We start from the raw sequence: 27,332 nt of genomic DNA, 5'->3' as shown, positions 1-27,332 counted from the left end.
ATAGCATTTTTACATTCACTAATTAGTTTAGCAACACTTAACTTGTGTTGGTAGGTGCTCTTGTGGGCGTTAGGACGCAGTGGTAGATACAGTCAGTGATGGACACCTTACACATCCTTGTCCTCGTGGAGACTACATACTAAAAGTAGAGAAATAAATCATTCACCCTCACAACAAGAAAGGAGATAGTTGGTGTCGAAAACCTGAAGTCAGGTATTTGACCCACTTGGGGAGGTCAGGGAGTCTTTACTAACCTGGAAGTTTAGGATAGAGAATCCTGGACCTAACCTCCGGAGTCACCAAATGAAATCCGGAACAAGTTTTCCAAAAATAAATGTCTTACTCCTCCTTAAGCAATTCTCAACTCAAAGCAACTGCTAAGCTGGGCCTGGCGGTGCACACCTATAAGTTCAGTGCTTGGAAAGTTGAGGCAGGGGGATTTCATGTTTGAGCCAAGTGTAGGCTACATAGCAAAACTCTGAGAAAAACAAACAACACTCAAAACCAAACCCAACAGCAGCAACAAATGGGCAAAGATCTTTGAGCCTACTTGAAGAGAGAAGACAAAGCTAATTGCTCAAGAAACCTAAAGAAGAGCAGCCAGCCAGTTATTCCTAAGCACTGTTGACTCTTCAAGACTTCATTCAAAATTATGAACACCTCACTTGTCGCTGAGGTAACAGGGACGGCTAACGAGGGCTCTCTACCAACTAAGTTCCCTGTGACTGCGGCAATTGTATTGACAACCCAGAACCTGCTGATACACCCAGCACTCCGAGGGAAGAGTTACAGCTTCCTCCTCCCATGTAGTTACAAGTATTTCCTTCTGCTTTGAACGTCCCTCCAAAGTACAACCTCCAGGTAAGGCACAGGGACCGTTTTCTGAAGCCAGCTCCCTGACCAAAGGCTGACTCTGACTCTTACTATCGCTGAAACTTCAGGCCTCTGGGGACTTGATTTTTCTCCTCTGTATCGTGGAGCTAAAAGGGTGCTACAGTAGAGTGCAGTTGTGGGGATGAAGGGCTTGCTCTAAGAGTTCTGGGTCGGAGTCTGGCAGATAAGAAGTGTATAGCTTGGTCTTCTCTGTTCGTTTCCCTCTGCAGAAGGCAGGGAGTTCTAACAATGGTCGAAGACGTAAGAACTGTACACACACACACACACACACACACACACACACACACACACACACACACACACACACTTTACACAGACACTCAGACCCTGAAAACATTCTAGGAGTACACACTGTTCCTTTCCTCTGACGTGAGTTTTCCCTAATGGAGATGGAGGGAAAATATCATTAGCACAGCTTCCTGTTTGCTCTGACACCACCACTGTGAATAAAAGAACTCGAAACTCTTCAGAAAACAGCTCTCGGGACTCCTGAACTTGTGAGTGGCTATGGGTAAAGAATATGGATACGAATCTAGCGGCAGCCAACTGCAGTCTGCCCTCCATACGTGGAAACCACAGACGAGTTGACACAGGAAAGCCAGACTTCCAACTTTTTAAAGCAGGTAAATTCAAGGCAAATGCTTCCCTCTCCTCCCCGAGCTGGATGCCATGTTGTCACTGGGATGGAGACAACAAGCTGTGTGTCAGCTGAGCCGAATTCTTGTCTGATGGGAAAACAGCCTCAGATTCAGTTTGCAAATCAGGTACTTCTTCCCTTTGTTCTTGTTTCCGGTCTAACTCTGCCAATGGGGAAGCAAGGACTGGAGCAGGAGTGAGGTCAGTGGCTAAAACAAAATCCAGATGCTTCGCACAGGGCTGGTATTGTCCTGATATAGATTTGATGTTTCCTTCGATTAAGTACAGAGCCTTGGCAATTGTGGCCACCACATTTTCATTCGGTTATTAACCAAATGAAATGCTTGTTTATCCATTAGCAGTCATTTAATAACAACAACAACACACACACATACACATATACACATGCAGCCGGGCGGCGGTGGCGCACGCCTTTAATCCCAGCACTCGGGAGGCAGAGCCAGGCGGATCTCTGTGAGTTCAAGGCCAAGCCTGGGCTACCAAGTGAGTTCCAGGAAAGGCGCAAAGCTACACAGAGAAACCCTGTCTCGAAAAACCAAAAAAAAAAAAAAAAAAAAACCATATACACATGCACACACATATGCACATGTATACACACACACATGCACACGCACACACACATGCACACACATGCACACATGCTAAGTGTTATTATTTACCAGGAATAGTTTTTGAATGGAAGAATCAGATATTTAACCTGGAAAATACAAATGAAGTTGTGGAGAAAATGGGTCAGAAAGTCTGAGTTCATACCTTTCCCAGCCTATGTGACTACTGAACCTGAGAATAAAAGTAGAAAATGGCCACTCCTTTGCTACACACAAAAGATTAAATCTAGCCGGGCGGTGGTGGCACACACCTTTAATCCCAGCACTCGGGAGGCAGAGGCAGGCGGATCTCTGTGAGTTCGAGGCCAGCCTGGTCTACAGAGTGAGATCCAGGACAGGCACCAAAACTACATAGAGAAACCCTGTCTCAAAAACAAACAAAACAAAACAAAAACAAAAAACAAAAAAAGAGAGATTACATCTAGGACCTGGAAGATACTAAAACCCACAGGTGTTCACGTCGAATGACATAACCTTTGTACCCATGATCTGTGCAATCATCCCACATACTGTAGAGTGACATAACCTTTGCACACATGACCTATGCATGACCATCCCACTTACTGGAGTTGTCTCAAGGTTACTTGTAATATCTGTTGTTACAGGGCACATCCCTTGTACGTGTTTGCCTTGTGATGTTGTGTAGGAGATAATAACAAGAAAAAGCATGCAGATATTGGGTGCAGGCACACTTATGAAAAGCTTTTTCCGTCTTTGGTGGTTGAGTCCACAGATGTGACTGCTCAGGACGTGAAGGACAGACACAGGGCAACGGAGTCCAGCCAGCCAGTACAGCACATACTGTAGAATACTAAAGAATTCAAAGACGACAACACCACACTCTGAAAACAATATACTGTTTCAAGCCGGGCAAGATGCTAAGGACCTAGGAACACACACGCCACCACTGCTTCCTAAACCCATGTCCTCTGTGACATTTTGACACCCCAAACTTCTGCTCTGCTGTACCTCCTTGACTGCCACGTCCTAGTCCAGCAGATTTGTGTTTAGTCCCCAACACCATCTCATACCTCTCCACGCATTTTCTTCTTTGGAGAGTTCTTCTATCCTTCCCTCCCAAAAATCTGCTCTTGTTCACATTTCCTTTAGGCTCCTCCTTCTTTAAGAAGTCTCCCATGGCCCATCCCACACCCTTCCAGGCGTCCCCTCCCCTGCCAGTGACATCCAGAATTACAGATACTTAAGCACCTTTATTTCGTATTGAACTGTGAGGGATTTCCCTCACCTTGGTTTCAATGACAAAATAGGATTTCTCAGCAGCTGCTCTGATCCTGGCACAAAGGAGAGATATCATGGTGTCTGTTGAACTAGGGGACTACATGGTGCTTTTGTAAGTTCTTGTTAGGTTAAGGGTTTGGTAAGAAGGGAACCACCGGACAAGTATTTTCAAGCATGTCCTGTGAGCACATCCAGGCATTGGTTTAATGCAAGGGTGGAGAATGGGCAGAGCAGATAACCCTACTTCACAGCATATAGTCTACTCTTTAACTTGAATGGCTAGTGCCAAAGTTAAATTCTACTGAGAAGAAGAAAGAAAATGGTTTGGAATGCCTATAGTCCATTCTCTCTTTTTTTTCCCTGTGTTTAAATGGGCGTGTATACTTTTATTATTTTTATTAGTTCTTTCAGAGTGTTGTACGTGTTTTGATCATATTCACCCAACTCTTCCCAGATCCACTCCCTCTTCCCTATCCACCAAACATTGTGTCCTTTTATTCCAGCCTATAAAGACCAATTTGTGCTGGAAGATATCGTCTTCCACTGGAACACGGTCAACTTACCAGAGACCACATTTAGAGAAAAGTGTCTCTCCCTCTCCCAGCAGCTGACAAGGCCAATATCTCCACTGTAGGATTGCAGGTCCAACTCCTATCTCCATGGGGAGATTTAGTCTGGCCTATGTTTATGCACGCTGTTGTGACCACTGTGAGTTCTGTACAGCTCCCCTGCTGGTCCAAAAGATGCTGTTTCCCTGTGGTTATCCACTGCCTTTGGCTCTTAGACTCTTCCTGCTCCCTCATCTGTCGTGGTCCATGAGGCTTGGGAAGAGGGGTGCAGTATGTATGTTCCACTTAGGGTTCAGCATTCTGCAGTCTTTTGATCTCTACCCTTGGTCACTTGGGGGGTCCTTGATGTGTTAATCAACATCTACTGCAAACAGAAGCTTCTCCGATGAGGGTTGAGAGATCCATTGATCTATTGAGATAATGATAAGTCATTGGGTGTGAGTTTAATATTTTGTTCATTTAGCAAAATAATAGAAGTATTCTCTCTTATGGCCTATGTCCTGTCTAGCAATAGTAAATTATAATAACTCTGAATTCTTTACCTTAACTGCTTATGTTGAATATTGTTATATGTATCTTAAAATCCATTTAACAAGGTGTCTTATTTTCTACGTGTGTGTGTGTGTGTGTGTGTGTGTGTGTGTATGTGTGTATGTGTGTGTGTGTGTGCGTGTATGTGTGTGTGCATGTATGCATGTGCACTGACATGTGTGTATGGTAGGGACAGTCACAGAAAAAGGACAATTTTCAAAGAAATTTTATGATAACTCCCTAAACTATTGACATATTTTACCTGTTATTACCCTATTTTACAGATGGAAAAACAAGACATAGACAGAGCAAGTAAATTGGGTAGGATGATCGAGCCAGTTGATGGTGGAACCATATCCCCATCTCTGTAGGTTTTGTTTGTTTGTTTGATTGATGGATTCCGTTGAGGACATGGTTTGTCATGGGCCTGTATGGCTCTGAGCTAGGTCCTCTGCATACACATTATGGTTGTGTAGCTTGGTGTTCTTGTGGGACTCCCAACACGGGAGTGGAGGCTGTCTCTGACTCTTTTGCCTGCAACTGGGACCCTTTTCCTCCAACATGTCCAGCTGTGATATGAAGGTTTGTGCCTTGTCTTCTTGTATCTGGTTAGGTCATGTTTGATGGATGTCCCTGGGAGGCCTGCTCCTTTTCTTTTTCTTGTTCTTTTTCTTTCTGTTCTTTTCTTTGAAGAGAAACAGAGGAGGAGCTGACCTGGAGGAGAGGGGATATGGAAGGAAGGACTGAGAGGAGTGGAGGGAGGGAAAACTGGAGTCAGAGTGTAAATTATGAGAGAAGAATAAAAGTTTTTTTTAAAAAGGGATATGATTTGTCAAGTAATTGAGTCAAGTAGCTCAGTTCTATGAGTAACCAGAACACTCACGATCTCTTTTAACTGCCGTTGTTTCCATGAAGAAATGAATCAGAGCCGGTCTTTCTGGACAGCCTCCTGCTATTCTTCATCACGGGGGACAGGTGGCCCTTACACTGTCAACACAGTTCATTCAGAGCAGCCCCCGGTGATGAAGCCCTCCTGCCGGTTGCTTCATTCACCAAGTCCAGGCCTTGGGCTGTGGCTTTCTCTGAGGTCATCCTGGCTCCAGCTTACCATGACCTCATGTTTCACATGTCCCATGTTTTGCCATGGCATTGCCCCACCAGGCCCTAGGGCTGGCTGTTTACACCAGTGGCCATCACCCAGCCTCAACACCAGGCTGTGCTGGCGTCCGTCTCGTTGGGGCTTAATCATCAGGTCCTGTTCCAGCTTCTCCACTCAGCTCCTCCATGAAGACCTGACACTCCCTGTGTCCTCACAACTGGCCTTGAGATTCTGAGTCCTTGCATCTGTTCTTGTCATGAAGCCAAGATACTGTGAAGTACAAGAAGTGTCCTGGGCCTCCAAATAGGAAGCTGAGAATTTTAACAGTTAAGAAAATCAAGGACTGATTAAAAGTAAAAAGAGCCGGGCGGTGGTTGCGCACATCTTTAATCCCAGTATTCGGGAGGCAGAGGGGGGTGGATCTCTGTGAGTTCCAGGTCAGCTTGGTCTACAGAGCGAGATCCAGGACAGCCAAAGCTACACAGAGAAACTGTGTCTGGGAAAAAAAAGAAAGAAAGAAAATTAAAGTAAAAAGAGAGCAAACCTTGGGAGAGTCCCTCAGCCTCAAGGTTCTCATCTATAAGATGGGACAACAGGAGCTGGAGAGATATCTCAGTTGGTAGTCAGATCCCCTGCACTCACTCACAAAGAATGGCCGCGAATGCCTGTAAATGACTATAATGGAGGTCAGGATCAGGGAGATATTCGTGGTTTGCTGGCCAGCCAGTCCAGCTGAAAAGGCCAGATTCAATGAGAGATCTTGTCTAAAAAGTAAGATGGAAGAGGCGTGCACCCACAGGTGTGAGTGCCCCTGCACATACACACACACGTGCATACAACACACACACAAGATGGAAATAATAATATCAGTATAGAGTTACTGTAAAGATTAGCCTATAATAATGTCAGTATAGAATCTCCTTCAAGATTAGAGTTGTGCACATAAAACATGCAGCTTGGTGCCTGAACTACATTAGGCTTTCCGTAAGTGGCAGTAGATATGTATACTCTTTTCCCATAAAGATTTGGGGCAGCAATACTCAAGGGAAATGAAAATGCATCTCCATAAAAAGCTTGTACGTGGATGTTCGTAGCAGCATTATCTATAACCACTGAAAAACAAAAGTAGTCAGATGTCCATGAACTAAGGAAGGGACAGAGAAAATGTAAGACCCATGCAATGGAATTTTATTTGCCTATTAAAGGAAATGAAGAGCTGGTATGTGCTACAAGGTAGAGAAACCTTGGCAACGTGCACAGTAAAAGAAATCACACACAAAAGAGCACCGTGGTACAATTTAATTTGTACAAAATATCCTAAACTGACAAATCATAGAGACAAAAAGTGCAATCGTGGTTATGAGGGGCTGGGAGAGGGGAGGGGTGCTCATAGACGTGGGGTTTCTTTCTGGGGCGAAGAAAGTAGTTTGGATTAGACAATGGTGACGGTTGTGCAGTTCTATTCATATATTTGAAGCCACGGATAGTATACTTCAAAAGGCAAATGCTGGGTATCTAAATTACACCCACATAGAACGGCTACTTAAAAATTGCACAGCAGTGATGATGTCTTAGTTGCCAATCAGTGGGCAAAGACATATATATTGTTGGAAGTAGACACAGTCCCTGGTGTTTGCTCCATTTTTTGTTTGCTTGAGAATTTTATACATAGACCCAATGTTTTGATCAAATCCACACTAACACCCTCTTCCCATCAATTCTCCCAGTAAAGACTGTTTGGCAGAATTATTTGGACCTTGCTCTATGTCCTAGTAACTTTAATGGTCAATTTTGACACAGCTTGGTAGGAAAGCTTCCATTGAGAAATGGCCTTGCTTAGATTGGCCTGCAGGCATGTCTGGCGCGCATGCGTGTGCGTGTGTGTGTGTGTGTGTGTGTGTGTGTGTGTGTGTGTGTGTGTGTGTGTGTGTTGGTGTGGGGTGGGGTTGTCTTGATTGTTAATTGATGCAGAAGGGCCAGCCTCTAGGCACAGCACATGCCCTGGGTGGGCAGTCCTGGAAGAAGGCTAGTTAAGGATGACCCTGAGAAGGAGCCAGCAAGCAGTGTTCTTCCATGGTTTCTGCTTCAGTTCCTGCCTGAGCTCCTGCTCACACTTCCCTCAGCGAAGGATTATGACCTGGATTTGTACGCCAACAAAATTGTTCTCCCCCTAAGTTGCTTTTCATCGGAGTGTTTTGTAACAGCAGCAGAAGAACGCGAGAGCACTTCACCTGTGTGTAGCTTTCCCTTCCCACTGAAGATGCTTGCTGTGTTGATGCAAGTGGAGAAATGGTATTTTTTGTCCCCTCCTAGGCATATTTGAAATACTTAATTACTAAACTATGTGCCCTGAGCAGTAGATGGATGGGCCCTGGCTACCAGGAACTGAAATAATGTCATCTTTGTATTGGGTTCATGGTTTCCTGAGAAGTCCTGCCAGGCTGGAATATTTTCATGGCATTTCAGCCTGAGAGTTCTCATAGGTTTAAAAAAAAAAACAAAAAACCTACCAGACTTTTCTCTCTAAGGCTTGCATAGCTGACTTCTTTTGGACAATTCGAAAGTCTAGCTCTTCTGAGCAAAGTCCCTCATGGCTCCAATCAGATGGAGCTGCGGGTGTCTCTCATTCACAGTCCTCCTCTCACAGTCCATTCCTGTTTATGCTCAACTTTAGTAGGGGTGGGGTTTGCAGGGAATATCCCCTTGAGATTTCCCATTCACTCACTCATCAGATCCTCACTTGGTCGGTACTTTATCCCACAACTCTGACAGGGACTGGCATAGGCCCTATCCTCTGGATCGGATCTGATAACAGAGAAAGAAATCCAACCAGTGGAAGTTTTAATGACAGACACAGGCATCTAAGCCAGGTTGAACTGACTAACGGAAGGGCGGGGTACCAGACTCCAGGAGGCAACCTGGATCCACTGTAGCATCTCTTTAGGACCAATGCTTCAAAGGGAGGAATGTGTCATCACTGTCTTCAGAGGACTTTTACATAATAAAGGATTTAGTAATACTAAAAAAAAAAAATTAAAAAATCCAGAACAGAGAGAAAAAAAAGGAAAACGAAGAGTGGGTGAAAATGGGTGGGGATAAGAATGAACAAGGAACAAAAGAGATTTAAAAAAGGCAAAAAAATATAAAAGGTACTTTCACAAGTGCAAAACAGATCGGTCCTGTCTCAGATAATGGTGCACTTGATATTTTCATAGAATTCTAAGGTTTTGACTCGAAGGGAAATTGTGATGAATCAACCCAAACAAAGCTTGCAGTGAACAGATGAGTTTGCCCATTTTTCTTGTTTCCCATTGGGAAATTTCCATTCTCTCATACTGAGGGGATCATATTGGTTGTGTAGATTAATATCTCTTACCTGATATGGCAGGTGTCTCATGTGCATCTTACTGTTGGGACAGTGTGATGGGGAAGTTGGGCTGGGGCTCAGAAGGCCTGAAAGAAAAGTCCAAAGTGGAGGAAATCAAAGTAATACATAACTTAGTTCATTGTAGGGCTAGAGTAATAAATGGCATCATTATTGGGTTAAGGGTTAAGTCCTTAACACACAGATCATGCTCATCCCCAAAACATCTAGAAATGCCCTCCTGACACTTCAATCAATTTATATCTGTTTCATTGTAATAATACCGGGCTTATGAATTTACAGGTAAAAATTTTCAGCAGAAATTTTTTTCTCTATGAGCAAAATTCATGACATTTAGGACTGAGATTGATCAATGGGTTGCATGTTTCTTTCCCTTTTATTGAAAATAGATTTTTTTTTATGCAATATACCTGGATTACAGTTTCCCCTCCCTCTACTCCTCCTAGTTCCTCCCTACCTCCCTCCCACCCCATTTCTGTCTCTCATTAGAAGACAATCAGGCATCTAAGAGATTATAATATAAAATAATGTAATATAGTATAATAATATAATATAATACAATATAATATAGTATAAAACAAAAACAAATAGAAGAATAGTGTAGCACAAATTCTAATTGGTCCTAATAATAAAAACCCAGACTTTTTAGGGTAAATGCTGAAAGATCAGAGAAGTGAAATAGTCAGCCACTAGAGAGACTTCTTACCTCTAGGAATCCTCAGACCGAAAAGGGGGTGGGGAGGCAATCTTTTGTTTCCTCCCGCCTTATATTCCTCTCTCTGCCCAGCCATATCGTTTCCTGCTCCCTAGTGCTGGGATTAAAGGCGTGAGCCACCATTGCCTGGCCCTGTTTCTCTTTTAGACTGGATCAATCTCGTGAAGCCCTGGGTGGCCTTGAACTCCTGATCTTGCTTCCTCCTCCCAAGCAAGTCCTGGGATTAAAGGTGTGTGCCACCACTGCCTGGCCTCTATGGTTAACTAGTGGCTTAACTCCACACTCTGGTCTCCAGGCAAGCTTTATTTGTTAGAGCTCAAAAAAAAAATATCACCAACGAAGTGGAAAAAACAGACAGATGGAAAAGAGCCCAAGAGAAGGCACAAGGAACAAATATAGATGCAAAGACCCACTCATCTGGACACTCTGGAATCCCATAAAAACACAAAACTGGAAGCCATAATATGCATGCAAAGGACCTGTAGAGGGGGAAAAGGAGAAAATAAGAAAAAAGAAATAAAGGAAAATCCCCAATAGGACATTATGAGACAAACAACCTCCAAAAATGCCACTGAGTTCATTTTCTGTTGGCCATCTACCGGGCAGGCGGCCTACCCTTAAGAGTGATTTGTTTCCCCAGTGAGACTCCCTTGGAGACAAATTTTCATTTGTTAGGCATGATCACTTAGAGATAGCTTCTGGGTTAGGGGCGGGGCCTGTGTCCACTTCTCCTTTCAGCCCTAGGACTCTGTAGGTCCTGGACTTGCTGTCCCAGGCTCTGTGAGTTCTTATGTGCCTTCGTCCTATTATGTTTAGAAGGCCTTGTTTCCTGGTGTCCTCCACCCTCCCTGTCTTACATTCTTTCTGCCTCCTCTTTCATAGGCTTCCCTGAACTCTGAGGAGAGGGATATGATGGAAATACTTTGGTTGTGGCTGAGTGTTCCAAGGTCTCTCCCTCTTTGCATATTGTCTGGCTGTGGGTCTCTGTATTTGATCCCATCTGCCACAGGAGAAAGCCTCTCTGTTGATGGCTAAGTAAGGCCCTGATTTATGAGTACAGCAGAACGTCATTAGGAGTCATCTTATTGCCCTGTCCCCTTAGCAGAATAGCAGTATTTGTTTTTATCTTAGGTCCCTGGACTATCTAGTCTCAGGTTCTTGGTCACCCAGGCATGGAATGGACCTGAAGTCAAAGCAGACCTTGGTTGGCTACTCCCACATGGGTTGCGTGCTTTATGGAGCGCTTGCCCAGGCTTCGGTGCGATGTCTGTCGTTGTTTCTGGAATGAAGGGGTGCACTGAGCACGGTACTTAGAGCACAGGTATTTATTTTGTTGGCAAGGAGAGTTTCATGAGAAATTAATTTATCTCATTTCCTAGTTTATTAGGACCCAGGAAAAGGCTTTTGTTGGGAGAACTCCCCAGTTCCTTAGTCTGTATTTGTATCCTTAATCACATCTGTATCTGTAATCTATAATCTATAATCAATATTTAGTTTCCACCCATCAAGATGGGTTCTAGATGTTTGGAACACTACTGGGTAACCAGGAGGCAAGAAACAATGGGCGTATTTTCCCCAGTGGCTAAGCATGTTCCTCCCTTTGGTAGGTCTGCTTCTGGGGAGTCTCTTGCTAGGATCAGAATGAAGATGGGGTGCTTTATGGATGACCTTTATTGAATATTAATTTCATCAGTTATTTCCAAAAGGGGGGTTGTATTTTAGGTGGGATTTTTGTCTTCTCCACCAACGAGTCTTCACTACTGAATGAAAAAAGCCACTTCAGAGGGCACTGAGTGTTTGAAACCTCAACCTGGAAAATTCACTTTTTGCCAGGCACTACTCACAGATGGGAATGGTCCAGGCCCTGACTGACTAACGGCGTCCATTCCACCACCGTTCTCCTGAGCCTCTGGAGAACACACTGCTCAGATTCTCAGGCAGCAAAGAACAACTGCTATTTAGAGATGCCATTTTTCTGAGGCTGGCTGAAGTCCTGGTGCTCTGTATTGCCAGGGACTAGACTTTCCCCGAGGCCCAGTGCATATGGAAGCGATCGAGAGTACCATGCCCTCAATGGCTGAGGAATCCAGTCTAGCTCCACTACGGTTCCAGTGGCCCCCTGCTAACCAATGTGAGTTTAGCCCTAACCGCCTCAGAAGGACTGTGGTTAAAATAAATGAGCCCGTCCTGATTATTTCAAGCTGGCTATCACTGAAGAGCCAACGTTTCGGAATAAGAACTAACTTTCTGGAACAAGGGGAGCTTTCAGGGTTAGTTCGGTTGTTGTTTCTGGTTATCGCCAGGTCAATCTGAGTTCTGCCCCCACCTGCCGTTGGTGACGCCCTTTCAGCCCACAGACAGGCTTCTTCAAAGGCCCCTGTGCTCTCCTCCACCTCCCAGTGGTGATGCGCCCGTCAGTCCGGGAACTTCCTCGGCTAAGACAATTGTACATGTGCTATCGGTCATGATTCTAGCGAGTGTTTGCTTTTGTCCTGGGTACCTTTCTGGATGTCAAGGTTCCTGAACCTTTCCTGACTTTCAGAGCTAGAGGTGAGAAAGCTTGGGAACACGAGAACTAGAGACAGAGCCAGAGAAGAGGCGAATGGTCAGCGTTAGATGTCACCAGCATGGCCCTCGGAGCCATGTGGGTGGTGCACCTGTTTCTGTCAGCCTGCTGTGAGGAAGCAGGCAATCCTATGTACTTCCTTTTTGTTTTCCGTGATGGCGTCTTCTTTAGTTACTCGGGTCTCTAGGGTGTCTCATTTGTATGAGATGACTTCGTCTAGACTAATATTTTGATTCCTTTTTCATTTCTTTCAGTGTGTGGTTTTTAGTCGTTCCCTTTATGGTTTCTCTGGGTATTACAATTAACAGCTCAGTTTATAATTATCTAGATCACATTGGTAGCTATGTCATTTTAATAGTACATGAAAATGTTGGTCCTAAATAGTTTTATCTCTCCTTTATATGCTGTTTTTAATCACAAATTATATCTTTATACACGGTGCTCATTCACTTATTCTTATAATTATTGCTTTATAAAATTATATTTTAAATGCCATAGGCAAAAGCAACTCATAAAATTAAAATACTCGAATACTGAAGAAATAAGCAGAGTCACTGATGGACAGAGAGGGTCTAACCGTGAGCACTGAAGCCGTTCCGCGGCCACAGCTCCCCTACGATGTAAGAGGGATACCTCTCAGTTATGCAGGGGCTCAGTGCTCCTGAGAGGCAAAGATCACTGTCAGCTATCACTATCCTGACTGGACTTTTGTCATGTGACACAAGCTAGAGTTACCTGGAAAGAGGTGCCTCATCTGAGAAAATGCCTCCATCAGAGTGTCCGTAAGCAAGTGTGCAGGGCATTTTCTTGATTAAAGATTGGGGGGGGGGCAGCCTGTTGGGGGAGCTGCCGCCTGTGACCCTGAGTTGTGCAAGAAAGCAGGCTGAGCAAGTCATGGGGAGCTAGTCAGCAAGCAGTGTTCCTCTATGACCTCGGCTTCAGTTGCGGCCTCCTGGTTCCCCTCTTGAGTTCCTGACCTGACTGAGGTCTCTTAGAGATGAACTGTTACAGCTGAAATAAACCCTTTCCTCCCCAAGTGGCTTTTAGTCGTGGTATTTACTATAGCAATAGACACCTAAGATATTGATCTTCCAAAACTAAGGGACTGATCTTCAAAATAAAAAAGGAGTAAGGCTCGAGGGCTGAGCTCCCCATGTGCTCTACACGAAGTCAGAGCCATTGGGAGGGGTGGGCAAAGATTAGTGACCCGGAACCTGGTTCTCCGGCAAACCCATGCATCTTGATTTGAGCCCTGTAACCAAACGTCTCAGATTACATCACTTGTAAGCAAAAGACTCAGTTTTGGAGCCCGGGAAGTACAAGATGGAGTTGCTGACAGAGCTGGTTTCTGATGGGGGCTCCACCTCTGCCTCACAGATGGTAGCTTGTTGCGCACCCTCAAAGAGCGGGAGGATCCCGTGGGGCTCACCTTCCTCCCAAGGCCAGCCCACCCTCATGATGAGTGAATAGCCCCCCAAATTCCTGCCTCTTATGCTATCACCTTGACCCTTAGTCTCATCCTCTGAAGTTTGAATTCTAGGGGAACATTTAGACCACGGTACCATGTTTGTGGTTTCGCTGGCAGTGTCTGGTTTAGTGGCCACAGGTTATTTGTGGAACACCTGTCCAGGTGTCCCGCTATCTGCTGATCACAGAGGGTTTGTGTTGTTGTTCACTTGGTGCGTTTTCATTTTCCTGACTCTGGGGGTTGGGTCCAGAGCCTTGTATATGCGATGGAAGTGTTCTACCATTGAGCGGCATCCCACTCCACATCCTTGGTTTTCTTCACAGTCTCTGAAGGATGCCCCATTACATCTCTAATCTTGACAGAGAAAAGGATAACAGCCTCAAGGCAGTTCTCACTTTCTACTTGGATTTGATGGGACTCTCAAACTGAGAGAGAGGGAAAAAGCCAACAACAGCAAAACCAACCAACCAACCAACAACAGCAGCAAAAACACCCAGAATGCCTCAGCTTCTCCTAAGGGAGTCACACATCTGCTGTGCTGGGCTCACTGACTTGATGAAAAGCACTATATTTAGATGGATGTCCTTGTGCTCAGTTCCGTATGGAATCTTGTGGTGGAACATGCCCCTTACCGGCACATTATTCTGCGGGACTATGAAAATAGAACCGTTAATGGAAGCCTCGTGTTTCCCCCAGGAAACCTGCATCTGGGCCTTTGGCGCCTCTTTCCTGCCCCAGCCCTCTCTGAACAGCCCTGAGTCCATATGCTTTCATTATTACTCACAGAAACACTTAGTTGTAAAGGAACTGAAGAGCAGTAGTTAGACCTGTCTGCCTGGGTTTCTGTGTATTTGGCTATTACCGAGGGACTAGAGGGGTTTTAGTGGGCTGGGCTGGTCCAGCATCATTCTCCTTCCTCTGGGACTCACTGTTGGAGAGACGGACCCCTCACATCAAAAGTCAGTGGGAAAGCTTCTCCCTCAGCTGCGGCTGGGAAGTTGCTTTTTTCTGAGGAAGCCTGAGAACAAAGAGAACTCTACCCACCGAGAGAAGGAGCTGAGGAGAACGTTTCTAAGGAGGATGCTTTAACCCTGTGCTTCCATTTTTAGTTACACATGGGTATCTCTGCAGAGTCCATGCAAGATTTTTCCAGAGCAGCAGTGGACATTTAGGCAGATTTGGGGACTGTTTCATCTGTAGACTGGGAAGATTTATTTCCTTTAGTATTTTACCAAATTTTACAAAAGGACTAAGAAACACTTCCGTATGGAAGGAGGACAAAGAGCATGTAATCCTTGAGTGATAAAGAGACAACCACCAAGGAAAATGAGGAAATTATTCCACATTACTTTAACAGAACTCTAGTAACTTTGGGCTAATATCATGGTAGAAGATTTTTATTTTAATTTACTTTTACTTACAGTCCTGTGATTCCGGTCCAGGAATGACTCTACACATGTTTCATTTCATGAGACAGTGGCTCCATGTCCTAGCGCTCTTTGTGGCTACCTGTTGCAGCCTGTGGCCCTGTGTCATAGTGGATCTGACTGTAGCTGATGCGCTACAGTTCTGGGCACTCACACAAGCGCTTCTGTACCTCCTTCGGAACCATTTCCTACCCCCTTGGGTGTTTGTAGCCTCCTATATAATCCTGTCCGTGTCCTAAGTGTTCCTGGTATCGCCCTCTACTCCACTCACACAGCTTCCTCTCCAGGCAGCACAGTGCCCAGGGGCCTGTGGGTGGCCATCCCTTCTAGACCTCACAAAGAAAGGAGCTGCTTCCCATCACTAGCAAGAAGATGCTGGAAAGGACTCACAGTTGGCCATTGGTGCGCACAGCGTTTGAATGATGTTTTTAATAAGGCTGCTTTTAATTCAAATACCTATTTTTATGAACTTCATTATTTGAAACAAAACTTGCAAATAGAAAACATCACACACCAAGACTAACCAGACCCAAAGTCTATGTATCTCAATGACCTTTTAATCAGTTCGAATGTCAATTCTGACGTGGTGGAGCTCCACACTGGAATCTACACCTCACTGTCGAATATGTTATTATGCACTTACTCACCTCTAACACCGAAGTTCCATGACACAGCTAAAACTAGGAAGTCGATTAGCATTGAAAATCTGTGCAGTTTATTCTAATGGTAGCATTAATTAAACTTTCAATAAATAACACTCGTTAAACTTTTGTTTAACTCTGTAATCTCACCTTTTCCAAATTGATTTGGTTTTTATTGATGTGATATGTTTCCTTAGTACCTCTGTCCTTGAATTGTATTAACCTGCCTGTGTGATCTCTTAAGTTAATTATAATTGAAGAAATACCCTGGAGTTGTATCAGTATTCCAGTTTCAGTAATGGGGGTTTATCAAGAAAGAACTCAGAGAATATTCTTAAACTTACGTGGAGAAACGTGGTCAGACTTCACAGACTTAGCAGAATTTCTGTACCAGGGTAGTTCATTGTTTTGCACAAAGAGTAATATTTTGATTTTCCTTTTCTCCCGTTGTAAAACTATAAGAAACTTCTGGAAAACCTTGTTGATACTGAACCAGCATCCCACTAGCCTTGTATAAAATAAATCAACAAAGCTAGTCTTAAGTTTTTTTCAAATATCTATTTTAAAAGATAAAGTTTTTTTCCCATATATCAGTTGCATGCCTTCATCCTCCGTTTTTCCATACCTGTGTCTTAAAGTCACACAGCTTCCAGTTATTTGATATTTACAGAAATGTATTCCCTATTGCCTATGTATGCAACTTCTTATGTTCTTGTACATTCCTGATCATTCTGCGTCTTAAAGATTTTTTATTTCTATTACGTTTGGAACAAAATCCCCAGTGAAAATAACGAGAAATCTGTTATGGAGCAGGCTTAGCAAGAACCCACTGCCATATATGGCAGAAGTACTCTCCCCTCATTCCTGTCAAGGCTGTGCTCTCAGGGGCCAGCTGCTCACAGTCTCAGTGTGTCTCCCTCATGGAGGAGCAGCTGGACTGCCAACAAGTTCTAGGCATTTGCTGCCTTTTAAGGATGTCAGTCATGTCTGTCCGCCCATGACTCTTTTTCTCGGTGTCTCTCCTCTCTCTCTCTCTCTCTCTCTCTCTCTCTCTCTCTCTCTCTCTCTCTCACCCACCCAACTCCTTCGTTCTTTCCTCTTTTACTTTTATATAACACTAAACTTGCGTAAATAAGCTGCCAATCTCATCTTTTATTTTGTAATATAGCTTGAAAATAGTTTGGGTTTTAGAAGTTACTTAAGCTGCCTTACACAAAAGGATTCATTTATATGTGTCTGTCTGTCTATCTGTCTGTCTGTCTGTCTGTCTGTCTGAGTGTACGAACACCTGTGTGTATGTACCTGTGCTTGCATGGAGGCCAGAAAAAGATATCAGGTCCTTCAGAGCCGGAGTTACAGGTGTGTAGTGGGTAGCCATTCCAGCTTTGACCTGGAAGTTCCAACCCCCATTGAGACTTCGGCAACTGTCACGCCTACAAGGCGGGGCCAAGGGAGGCGCCTGGGGACCCGAGAGGTGAGCACTTTCTCAGTCAGTAGAGCATGAGACTCTTAATCTCAGGGTAGTGGGTTCGTGCCCCACGTTGGGCGCCAGATATTGGTGAAATTATTAAGGCCACTCCACGTAGTTAAAAGGAGATTTATTTAATGGCGTAACTTACAAATTAAGGGATAGGTAGGTCGCAGGGTCTGGGGAAGGTATATCGCAGTCCAGCGGTGTTCTCTAGAGCTCTGCTTGGTCCACCTCCACCATCCAGGGTCCCGGAACGGAGAGAGCAGGAACGGAGAGAGCACTCGCCGATCCAGATCTCGGGTCCCCAGGCGCCTCCCTTGGCCCCGCCTTGTAGGCGTGACAGTTGCCAAAGTCTCAATGGGGGTTGGAACTTCCAGATCAAAGCTGGAATGGCTACCCACTACACAGGTGCTTGTGGGATGCTTGGCTCATGTGGGTGCTGGGATCCGAACTCTGGTCCTCATCTTTGTGCAGCAAGTGTTGTTAATAGCTGAGCCATCCTTCTGGGCCCTGTAAGCTCCCCTTTAAGTGCACATGTTAGTTCAACTATCTAGGTAGACCATCTATACATCTGCATGTATTATTTGAAGGATTTTGCAGATACTCTACTTTGGGTAAGTGATGGGAAAGCCAGTCCCAAATAGGTAAAGCTACCTTAGATTTTGAGTTTTACATTGGGAAATGTTGTGATTTCCCCTCCATATAAATGACGAAAGCAGTCCTGACTAAATATTTTGTTGTGATTTTAACTTGGATTTGAAACGAAAATAGAACTCAAGTTTTGCTTAGACAAGGGTAAGTGTTAGTAAAATCAGATGAGCGTCCATCTTGGACAGGAAGTTTGTTTTCTGGGGTAACCCGTTCTCGTACTTACTCCCGTTCAGCACTTTCTTGTGAGTATTGATAGAACCGCTTGTGGAATCAACAGTTGGCTGAGCCGCGCTTTGTGTTCTAACAGCGTGAAGATAAGAAGTAGCACCCTTCACTTCAGACGTCCTGTCTAGTGTGGTCCATGAGAATGACTAAAGACCTAGCTCTCCCTAGTCCACCTCCCAGGACTCCTCATTCTCATCTTAGTTAATCTGGGGTCTTGGGGATTTTTCCTTTTTTTTTTTTTTAAAAATGATGTGACTGAATCAGATTGTGCCTTTTCTCATGCAGGGCAGCTACTGATCACAATGTGGATAATACAACGGAAATACTCAGGGAGTGGCTGAAAAACGTGCAGAGACAGTATCACTATGTGGAGTGGAGGCCTATGGACGAACCAGAGTGAGTCACAGGAGAGCTTCGCAGGCTCGTCTTCCTCAGCACTGGTTTTCCAGCCCCTGGGCTTCCGATCTTGAGGGCGCATGCAGATTTCTATTGCCACTTGTTCTGCATCTGAGTTGCTGCTTCGGCCTTTTCCCCTCTTAACAGATCTTCACAACCCCCTCTTCCTCTTTACTCCTGAGCTGACAGCCAACCTATGGTTTTCAGCAGCTTATAGATAATGGTGATGGTGCGTATTTTAAATAGCAGTTTATTTATTACTTTTTTTAAAGTATGAACTGTTTTATTTTTAAGAAATAATGGCGAAAGTTTGTATATCTTCCATACATACCTTACTTTTTAAAGTTATGTCTTGAAGATTATTGTATAGCAAGCATCGACCCTTCCTCACCTTGAACTGCATAGTACCTGTCATATATATCGTGATTATTTAACCAATGCTCTCATGATGGACATATAGGCTTTTTCAGTCTTAACATAGCAAATTCTTAGTCATTTCCATCTCCAAGTCATCCCACATATTTGTATTAGTCTCTACTCTCTTGAGAAAGAACACTAATAGGAAAAATGTCTTAGTATATACAGAGAATATTATGTATGTGGTGATTTTTTTTTTAGTCTTGTTTATGGGCTGGAGACTAGATAACCCGACAATGTTTGTCTGTCTGCATGCTCAGTGACCAGAGAAACTAGGAGTTTCTCAGTCCATGAAGTTGGAATCTTTAGGACAAGAGAAATGAACTTACAGCCCCAGCTGAAGGTCTGGGAGCAGCTGGCGAGTTCTTCGCAGCTCCGTGGAGAGGCTGAAGAGCCAAAGGCCGAGTTCCTTGGTGGCAGGGGGACAGCGCTTGCTCAGGGACAGCAGAGCCTCCACGTGCTGTCTGGCTCTCTCCTCTTTCTACCTTTGCTCCACATGGGCCTCTGAGGTCTATTTCAGTGCTGCCCACATTTCAGGTGGGTCTTAACCATCAATTGTGGTTCCACGAGCCGATCATCTCTGGAAACACACACACAGACACACCTCCAAGTGTACTCTACTAATCCCCTTGGTGTCTCCCAATCCAGTCAAGTTGGTCATCAGGATCAGCTATCACAGTGCCAGAGAGAAGTCTTCCTAAGATACAAATGAAATAACTTCATTTCTTTACTGCAAAGACTCAGGAACATACAGAGCAAAGTTCTAACACCTGAGACATGCATCCAAGATTCCCATATTTCTTGTTCCTCCGCATAGAAAATATGCTTTATCTAAAGTGCCAAGTTTATTTCCAACTCCCAACTCCTACTGAGGCAGGTCCTATAAGTGATTTTTCTCTCTTTGTAACCAGTTCTGATCCTAAATCACAGGTACTAGAGAAAGTGGGAGTTTTTTTTTCAAGTGTGTAGATCTTACTTTTACTTAGATTGCTTATTTTCTATGCTATCCTCTTGACATTATACATTGAGCTAGCCTTAATAGCTACGATTTGTCCAAGCTTTTTGAAATTAACTGTGAGCTTTTGGCAGGGGGTGCAATATGCAAACACTTTATATTTTCCTTCATTGCTGTATTTTTAGCAGGCACCAAATCAAAACTTGCTGGACAAATGAGTGAAGAAAATAAAGAATAAATGTATTTAAAACATAAAATTGTAAATGTCCCCAAGACCACTGTGATTCCAACTTGAGGATTTATGGAAGCTGAATGAATAAGTAGTCTGGGTTTCTGCACAGGAAAAGCCTTTATTGAAAGCCAAATGTGTATAGTAATAATGACAAATGCCATTGCAGAACAAATGTATTCTCATAGTCTCTGTTATATGCATGTACAAATACACATTGAAGACAAACGTGTATATATGACATCTAAAATCCAAGTCTATGATCCACATACTAAGCAAATTTATCAATTAAGTTTGAACACTATAAAAGATTTTAAACAGTACTTTGGTGTTTCTTGTGATGAAATTTAGCCTAAATTTAAAAAATTACACAGGTAGATTTTATGTCACTACTTTGCTTCCCAGATATGTTCTCTGTAGCCAGATTTTTTTTTTACTTTATAGATTATATGCCAAGGTCAGTGTGAAAAAATATTCCATAAGGCATTATTTTTGGCAATATATTCAGAAAAAACAGGAATTCCACTAATTTCCACTGGAACAGTAACTGAGGAAGACATTCCAGAGACTTCCTGGGTTGTATGTAGCTTATTAGTTATATAACGTTATTTGTATCGTGACAGTCTCAGTGTTTGTGACTTTCCGTTCATTAAGGCAAGCATACTGCCCACACACCTCCAAGAACTTGAAGTGCCGGCCAGCTGGAGTGACAAAATCCATATCCATCTAAGCTGAGAGCTTTCAGATGGATCTAGAGCATTCACTGAACCATTTGCTTTTGCGGCCATTTAAGAGTCTTGGTCTAGCTTTCTTATGAATGTCAACAGAAATCCCTAGAACATTATGTGCCTGCTCCATCCCCTCACCTCACATAAGGCAGATCAATTAAACTTCATTGAACCATTTACTGAGATTCCAGCAAGTAATATAAACCTTTGATTTTCTTAAGAAACTCATACTTTTGCCCTGTATTTTCACATTTATTTGATAGGATGTATTAAGTATCTAAGAATATAAGCTTCGGGTAGTAACTGCCCTGATATGAGTTCTGGTAGTGCCACTTACTGTAACATTAACCACTCTGTGCCAGTACTGCCATCTTTGAAATGGAGAAAATAGTAAGATTACTACATAAGGCACTTAAATCCCACAGAAGATAAGCCAGGCGCAGCAGCGATGACATACTTTATAATTAGAAGGCTGAGGCAGGAGGATACTTAAATTTAGGAATTCAAGATCAGCCTCGGCAATAGTGAGACTTCATCTCAAAAAAGGAAGGGAAGGAGGACAAAGAGAAAGAGAAGGAAGTCCCACTGGTATCTTTCAGATAAAGACTCTTGATTGCTTAATTTGCCATTGCTCCAGTTTGCTTGTCTGTGATATGGGAATGATGATGATACTAGTCTCCTGTTCCTGGTTCCAATAGTGATGGTGGAAGAAGTCAGTGCACACCAACACTGAGGGTGAGCTACGTTCGCGCAGGCACTCAATGACTGCAAGTTCTCCTTTTAGGTCTTACCCTGATGAGATCGGACCAAAGCACTGGCCAAGCTCCCGGTTTGCCCACGTCATGAAACTGCGACAGGCAGCCCTTCGAACTGCGAGGGAAAAATGGTCAGACTACATCCTGGTAAAAACAGATGCTTGACTCCTTGACAACTGTTCTCCAAAGTGTATCCATAGCCAAGAAGTGGTACCCAGAGAACACACAAAACACACGTTTGTTTAGGCATTACCGCCCCCGTGAGAGGTTCAAGGGAAATTTTTGGTGATTAAATATTACAATACCTGGACTTCATCTCAGATCCCCTTTGGAATGATTTTTCAGTAGGTTGTGTGGACGATGAGGCTTCTGAACTACTTGTTTCATATCACAGGCCATAAGAAACTCTGAATCATTTCAGTAGGTGAAGCAAGATTAAATGTCTTAATGACTTTTGTAAGAATTTTAAAGAAATAAGAAAATGATTATATAAAATGAGATTGAAATGAACATGTCTGAAACTCTGCCCCCCTTTATCCATGGGGTGATTTGGGAACTGGAATCTCCTGTTTTTCTGGACACCACCTGGTTCTCACACAGCATTTCTTTCCTTGAGGGGGTTCCATCACAGTCCTGAGAGCTTGGAGAGTGGTTCAAACAAATGCTGGGCTTGAGTGATTAGGAGTCCCTGCACCCTCATCCTTGATGAACCCTCTCAGTTGGAAAGGATGTCTGCTGCCATGGGAGAAACGAGCCACTATCCCTTTTCCCAGACAGAAGCTTTTTCTCCATGAGTTTGTTGAGCACGTTCCCACTGTGACATTAGAAATGATGCCAGTATTATCATATTACACTGAAGGGTATCTGCTTCCACTGTGACATTAGAAATGATGCCAGTATTATCATATTACACTGAAGGGTATCTGCTTCCACTGTGACATTAGAAATGATGCCAGTATTATCATATTACACTTAAGGGTATCTGCTTTCACAAGACTCTGATTCTCATAGGAAATGAATGTTTCTAATCTATGGCACTCTCTGGTCCCTTGTCCACTTAAAAATCAGCTTGAGGATGTTTTAGAAACATTGTCAACACACGTAACTTCATAGACATTTTTATGTACTATAATATTTAGTGTTACATGTAACCACTAAAATGTTATGAAAATCTACAAATGCTAAACTATAAATTTTTCATAAACAAATTGATTGACATAAGTGTTTCTGATTATTTGTAAATTGTAATTACATAAAATGTAAAATCTGTTGTTTTGGCTTTATTAAAGCAAACATTTCTCTTCGATAGAATCCGATTCTGTCTCTATAAATGAGTCAGTGCTGACATGAATTTTCTGCTGAGAAGCATGATACTTGGTTGCATGGGTTGATAAAATGTAATTTAAACAAAATTTCTGTTTGTGACGTTGTAGTAGCACTGGGGCTATGTTATGGGCCATTTTGACACTACTGTTGAAAACCTAAACAGGTCTACCCCTGGGCACCGAGAGTGGGCACCAGGTATATATTTGCATGGGTCTGTAGGAGCTTAGGAACCATTAACATCTGGAGCCTAAGTCACTTACCGGTGTGTAAATTGTGTCCTGTTGATTGTGCATATGTACCCACTGTGGGTACATACACTGTGGGTCTAACTTCCTGGGAAGTCAGACCGAGGCCATCTGACTGGATGAAAGCTGCCAGGCAGCACTGGTTCTCACTAAGGAGGGTAGCGCTAAGAACTGACTCCAGATCTCACGTGCTGACTTATTAAGCCCTAAGTCATTGACTTTGTCTGTCTCTTTTCCTAGTTCATAGATGTCGACAATTTCCTGACTAATCCGCGGACCCTGACCCTAATGATTGCAGAAAACAAAACCGTTGTGGCCCCCATGCTGGAGTCCCGAGGCCTCTACTCTAACTTCTGGTGTGGAATCACGCCTCAGGCAAGTCTTGGTTAACTAATTGAGGATGCGAGTGTTGACAAGGCAGGACCAGATCAATAGTAGTCCCCCTTTCTCATCCCCTCTTTAGACACACGTACATCCCAGTGTCACTGAAGAAAGGGGTAAACCTACATCAAATGCCACAACCCAGTGGGCATTATTATCAACCAAATATTCTAAAGAGCTTAGTGCTAGAAGCTTCAGTTAATCAATAAGTATACCAGATTTTGTTTTCCCTTTTATCCAATTTGGGGATTAACTTGTTGGGGTTTTTTTTGCGATTAAAATATCAATATAAAAACACATCAGAAAAAACTTAGAAGTACAAAAAAAATTTTTTTTTAAAGTAGAACAGCCAAAAATATTCATCCCACCACTGTACCAACACCACAGATACGCACTTGCATTTCTTTAATGAGTGTATCACGATCAAAGGCTATCTGTAATTTACTTAAACTTCCTCTTGGTTGAACATTCAAGTTGTTTTCCAACATCTTAACAATTACAATTACCGTCATTGTTGATGCAAATTTTTTTGTGTCTATATATGATTTCCTTGAGAGAATTTCTTGGAACTTGTCTTAGTTACTGTTTAGTCGCTATGAGAAGACACAAACATTGCTATAAGTTGACCAAGCAACTTAAAAGAAAGCATCTGATTAGGGGCTTGCTTATGGTTTCAAAGGGTTAGTCCATGATCATCATGGCAGGGAACAGAGCAGCAGGCAGGCATGGTGCTGGAGCAGTAGCTGAGAGCTCACATGATCCATGAGACAGACAGACAGACAGACGGGGAGAGAGACAGAGACAGAGAGACAGAGAGACAGGAGACAGAGAGACAGAGAGAGAGGTTCAAGACCAGTTGAGCATGATGGTGAATGTTTATAACCCCAGAATTTTGGAAGTACGGGAAGAAGGGTCAGTAATTCACAGCCATCCTCATCTACATAAGGAAGTTAGAGCCTAGGCTACTAAACGGAAATTTTGTCTCAAATAATCAGAACAGAAAACAAGAATTCAAGGCTAATTTAAACTACTTTATAAGACCTTGTCTCAGACAACAAGGAGTGCTCACCAGAACTGTAAGGGTTGACATGGCTTTTTTGCTTTTACATATTTTAATCTACCAACATCGCCAATGGCTTGCAAAATTGCTGAAAATGTAATAACTAGTGGTCCCAACATAGCACAAGTCCAGGAATTCCTCTTTTGTTCTGATTATATTCCCTGACTCTAAGAGATTTTGAAGGACCCTTGCTATCCACTCGTCTTTAAAGGAGACAACAAGTTGATATGGAGAAAGTTTATTCAGTTTCTTTGGAGAAAACATATTAAGTTAGCATAAACTCTCCATTAACAATCTTCAATGTTCCACGTGGCAGGGCCACTTGAGGCTTGTTTTTAGTGAGTTCTGCTCTGCCACCAGCAACAGCAATGGGAGGAGGTTGTCCCAGTGACTGCAGCTTCCAAGTTGTTCTTAGTTCCTTATTAAAAGTGAGTAGGAGGAATGTGCTCATTTATTTTTCAGAGGAAAAACTCAATTCTGTGCAACCTGGGCCAATTATAATCATCCTCATCTGTTTTTGGCTTTCTTCCACCCTAGTCCATTTTCAACTTGGACAGGAACGGAAATGTCCAATGACTTCATAAGCTCAAGGTAGCCCTGCTCTCCAGAGCCTTTAAACACATCCAAAACAAAGTCATCTTGGTGTTGCCTGGCTAATGAACAGGACCTATGATCAATAAACTTCAGTTCTTTTGAAAAAATGATACAACTATTGTGTCCACCTCTCTTTGGGAAGCATATTAATTCTTTTTCTCTGCTTCCTTTCCTACCATCCTCTCTCTCTCAGGACACTCAATGACTCATAGTCCTCCTAAAATTTCCAAGTTTCTCATCCTAATGATATTAGCTTGAGTCTGTAGGGAGCCCTTTGAAAAGCCAATGTCCCCATTATCCCTTAAAGAACTCCCATAGGCTGAAGCGTTAGGCGAAGCCAGTGCTCTAAGATTAAATAGCTAGCAAGTGGTTAGGATGATTGTAAGACTCCTATCTTCCTAGTCTCGGTTTATGGTCCTTTGACCTTATCATATGGGGTGTTGGGGTTAGTAACTCAGCTAACTTCTACACACTGAACGTTTATCACAGGAGTAGAAGAAGATGTGGTGCCTGTTGCATGGTGCTGACGTCACAACCAGAAATGCACCATGATGGAGTAGGAGTGCTTAAAGAAGACTTAGAAACTCATGGGTCCACTGAGCGTTGTGTGCTTCACAATGGTAGTCTTGTGGAACTTTCCGGTTGATCCACTGAGCCTCCATTTCCTTACAACACATCCTGTAAAGGCCTTTCAAAGCTTCTCCATACTTTAAAGTATTTAGTAAGATATATTGTCATTCTTCCTGGAATGTTTTCATGGTCTTTATGTCTAGTACCACTGGAGTAGATATCCTCTACAAGATTCTACACCCCACATAAGACAATCCCGTACCATCTCACTTATTAACTCTCCATCATTTATCTCAATGCCTGGATTACAGCAGGCACTCAATGGGTATTTGTTGAATGAAATTAAGTTTGGATGGGAAACAAATTGAGTCACACCAAGGTTCTTGAAAATCACAAAGTGAGAGGATGGGTTGTCCCATGTTTTTATACAGGAGGAAGTGTTAAAACAGGAGTAGGGGAAATTCCCTCCAAAGTGTGAAGCAGTTGAAATTTCATTGAAATATCAAGCCAGAAACTGCACTGAAAAAGTCCCAGTTGTATATATGGAAATAATGTATGTTTCAAAAACATTAGTCAACTGTAACATAGTCATTTCAATGCTAGCCAATAATGGTTGATGCTTTCTCTCTTTTAAGTAATTTTTATTTTATGTACATTGCATTTATGTTTTGCTTATATATCTGTGTGAGGGTGTCAGATCCCCTGGAACTGGAGTTACAGGCAAGTGTGAGCTGCTATGTGGATTCTGGGAATTGACCCCAGGTCATCTGGAAGAGAAGCCATCGCTCTTAATCACTGAGCCATCTCTGCAGCCCTGGTTAATGCTTTCTGGATGCTAGACATTATTTGAAGTACTTCATAGTTTCAACTTACTTAACTGTATGGGGGGAAAACCTTTGGGGTAGATGATATTGACTGTCCCTGTTTCAGAGCTGAGGGGAAGGCATAGCAAGGTGGACACACCTATAAACAATAAGAAGCTGAGGCTGAGTTCAAGGACCAGAAGACGTGTTCATACTTGTCTGCTCTACCCACTTTTGTATTAATATTAATCCTTTACACTTCATCATAAGCCTACATGTACTACACTTTGTGAAATCATTAAATCAACAGAAATGGGATGAAAATGGTTCCAGATAACAATCCCCTCTGTGTTTTATATGCAGATTCATTTCTGGAGCTCATTTAGAGATTCTTAGTTCAGGATAAGGAGAGTGAGATGCTCTGGAGGTTTCTACTGACCTGTGATGGCAGATGATTGGCTGACAATGCTTTCAGTTGACAGAACAGTGGTCTATTTGCTCTCTTCCAGGGCTTCTATAAGCGGACACCAGACTACCTTCAGATTAGAGAATGGAAGAGGATGGACTGCTTCCCCGTCCCCATGGTCCACTCTACCTTCCTGATTGACCTCAGGAAAGAGGCCTCCAACAAGCTGGCTTTCTACCCCCCACACCAGGACTACACCTGGACCTTTGATGACATCATCGTTTTTGCCTTCTCCAGCAGGCAAGCAGGTACTGTTTGTGC

The 27,332-nt window shown here is 43.2% G+C and overlaps 1 protein-coding gene across 1 annotated transcript in view; it reads left to right on the top strand.

Annotated features, from left to right (window-relative positions):
• The window catches only part of Colgalt2 (collagen beta(1-O)galactosyltransferase 2), a 104,207-nt gene that overhangs the window by 49,687 nt on the left and 27,188 nt on the right, over positions 1–27,332 (top strand). The window contains exons 2-5 of the mRNA XM_059280901.1: positions 18,432–18,542; positions 21,656–21,773; positions 23,438–23,572; positions 27,115–27,319. Of these exons, the coding sequence (XP_059136884.1) occupies positions 18,432–18,542; positions 21,656–21,773; positions 23,438–23,572; positions 27,115–27,319 (569 nt within the window). The remainder of the gene's footprint in view (positions 1–18,431; positions 18,543–21,655; positions 21,774–23,437; positions 23,573–27,114; positions 27,320–27,332) is intronic.

This window comes from Peromyscus eremicus, chromosome 15 (assembly GCF_949786415.1).
Source record: "Peromyscus eremicus chromosome 15, PerEre_H2_v1, whole genome shotgun sequence".
In the NCBI taxonomy this organism is placed as follows: Eukaryota; Metazoa; Chordata; class Mammalia; order Rodentia; family Cricetidae; genus Peromyscus; species Peromyscus eremicus.
This window is presented reverse-complemented; position numbering and strand designations above follow the sequence as displayed.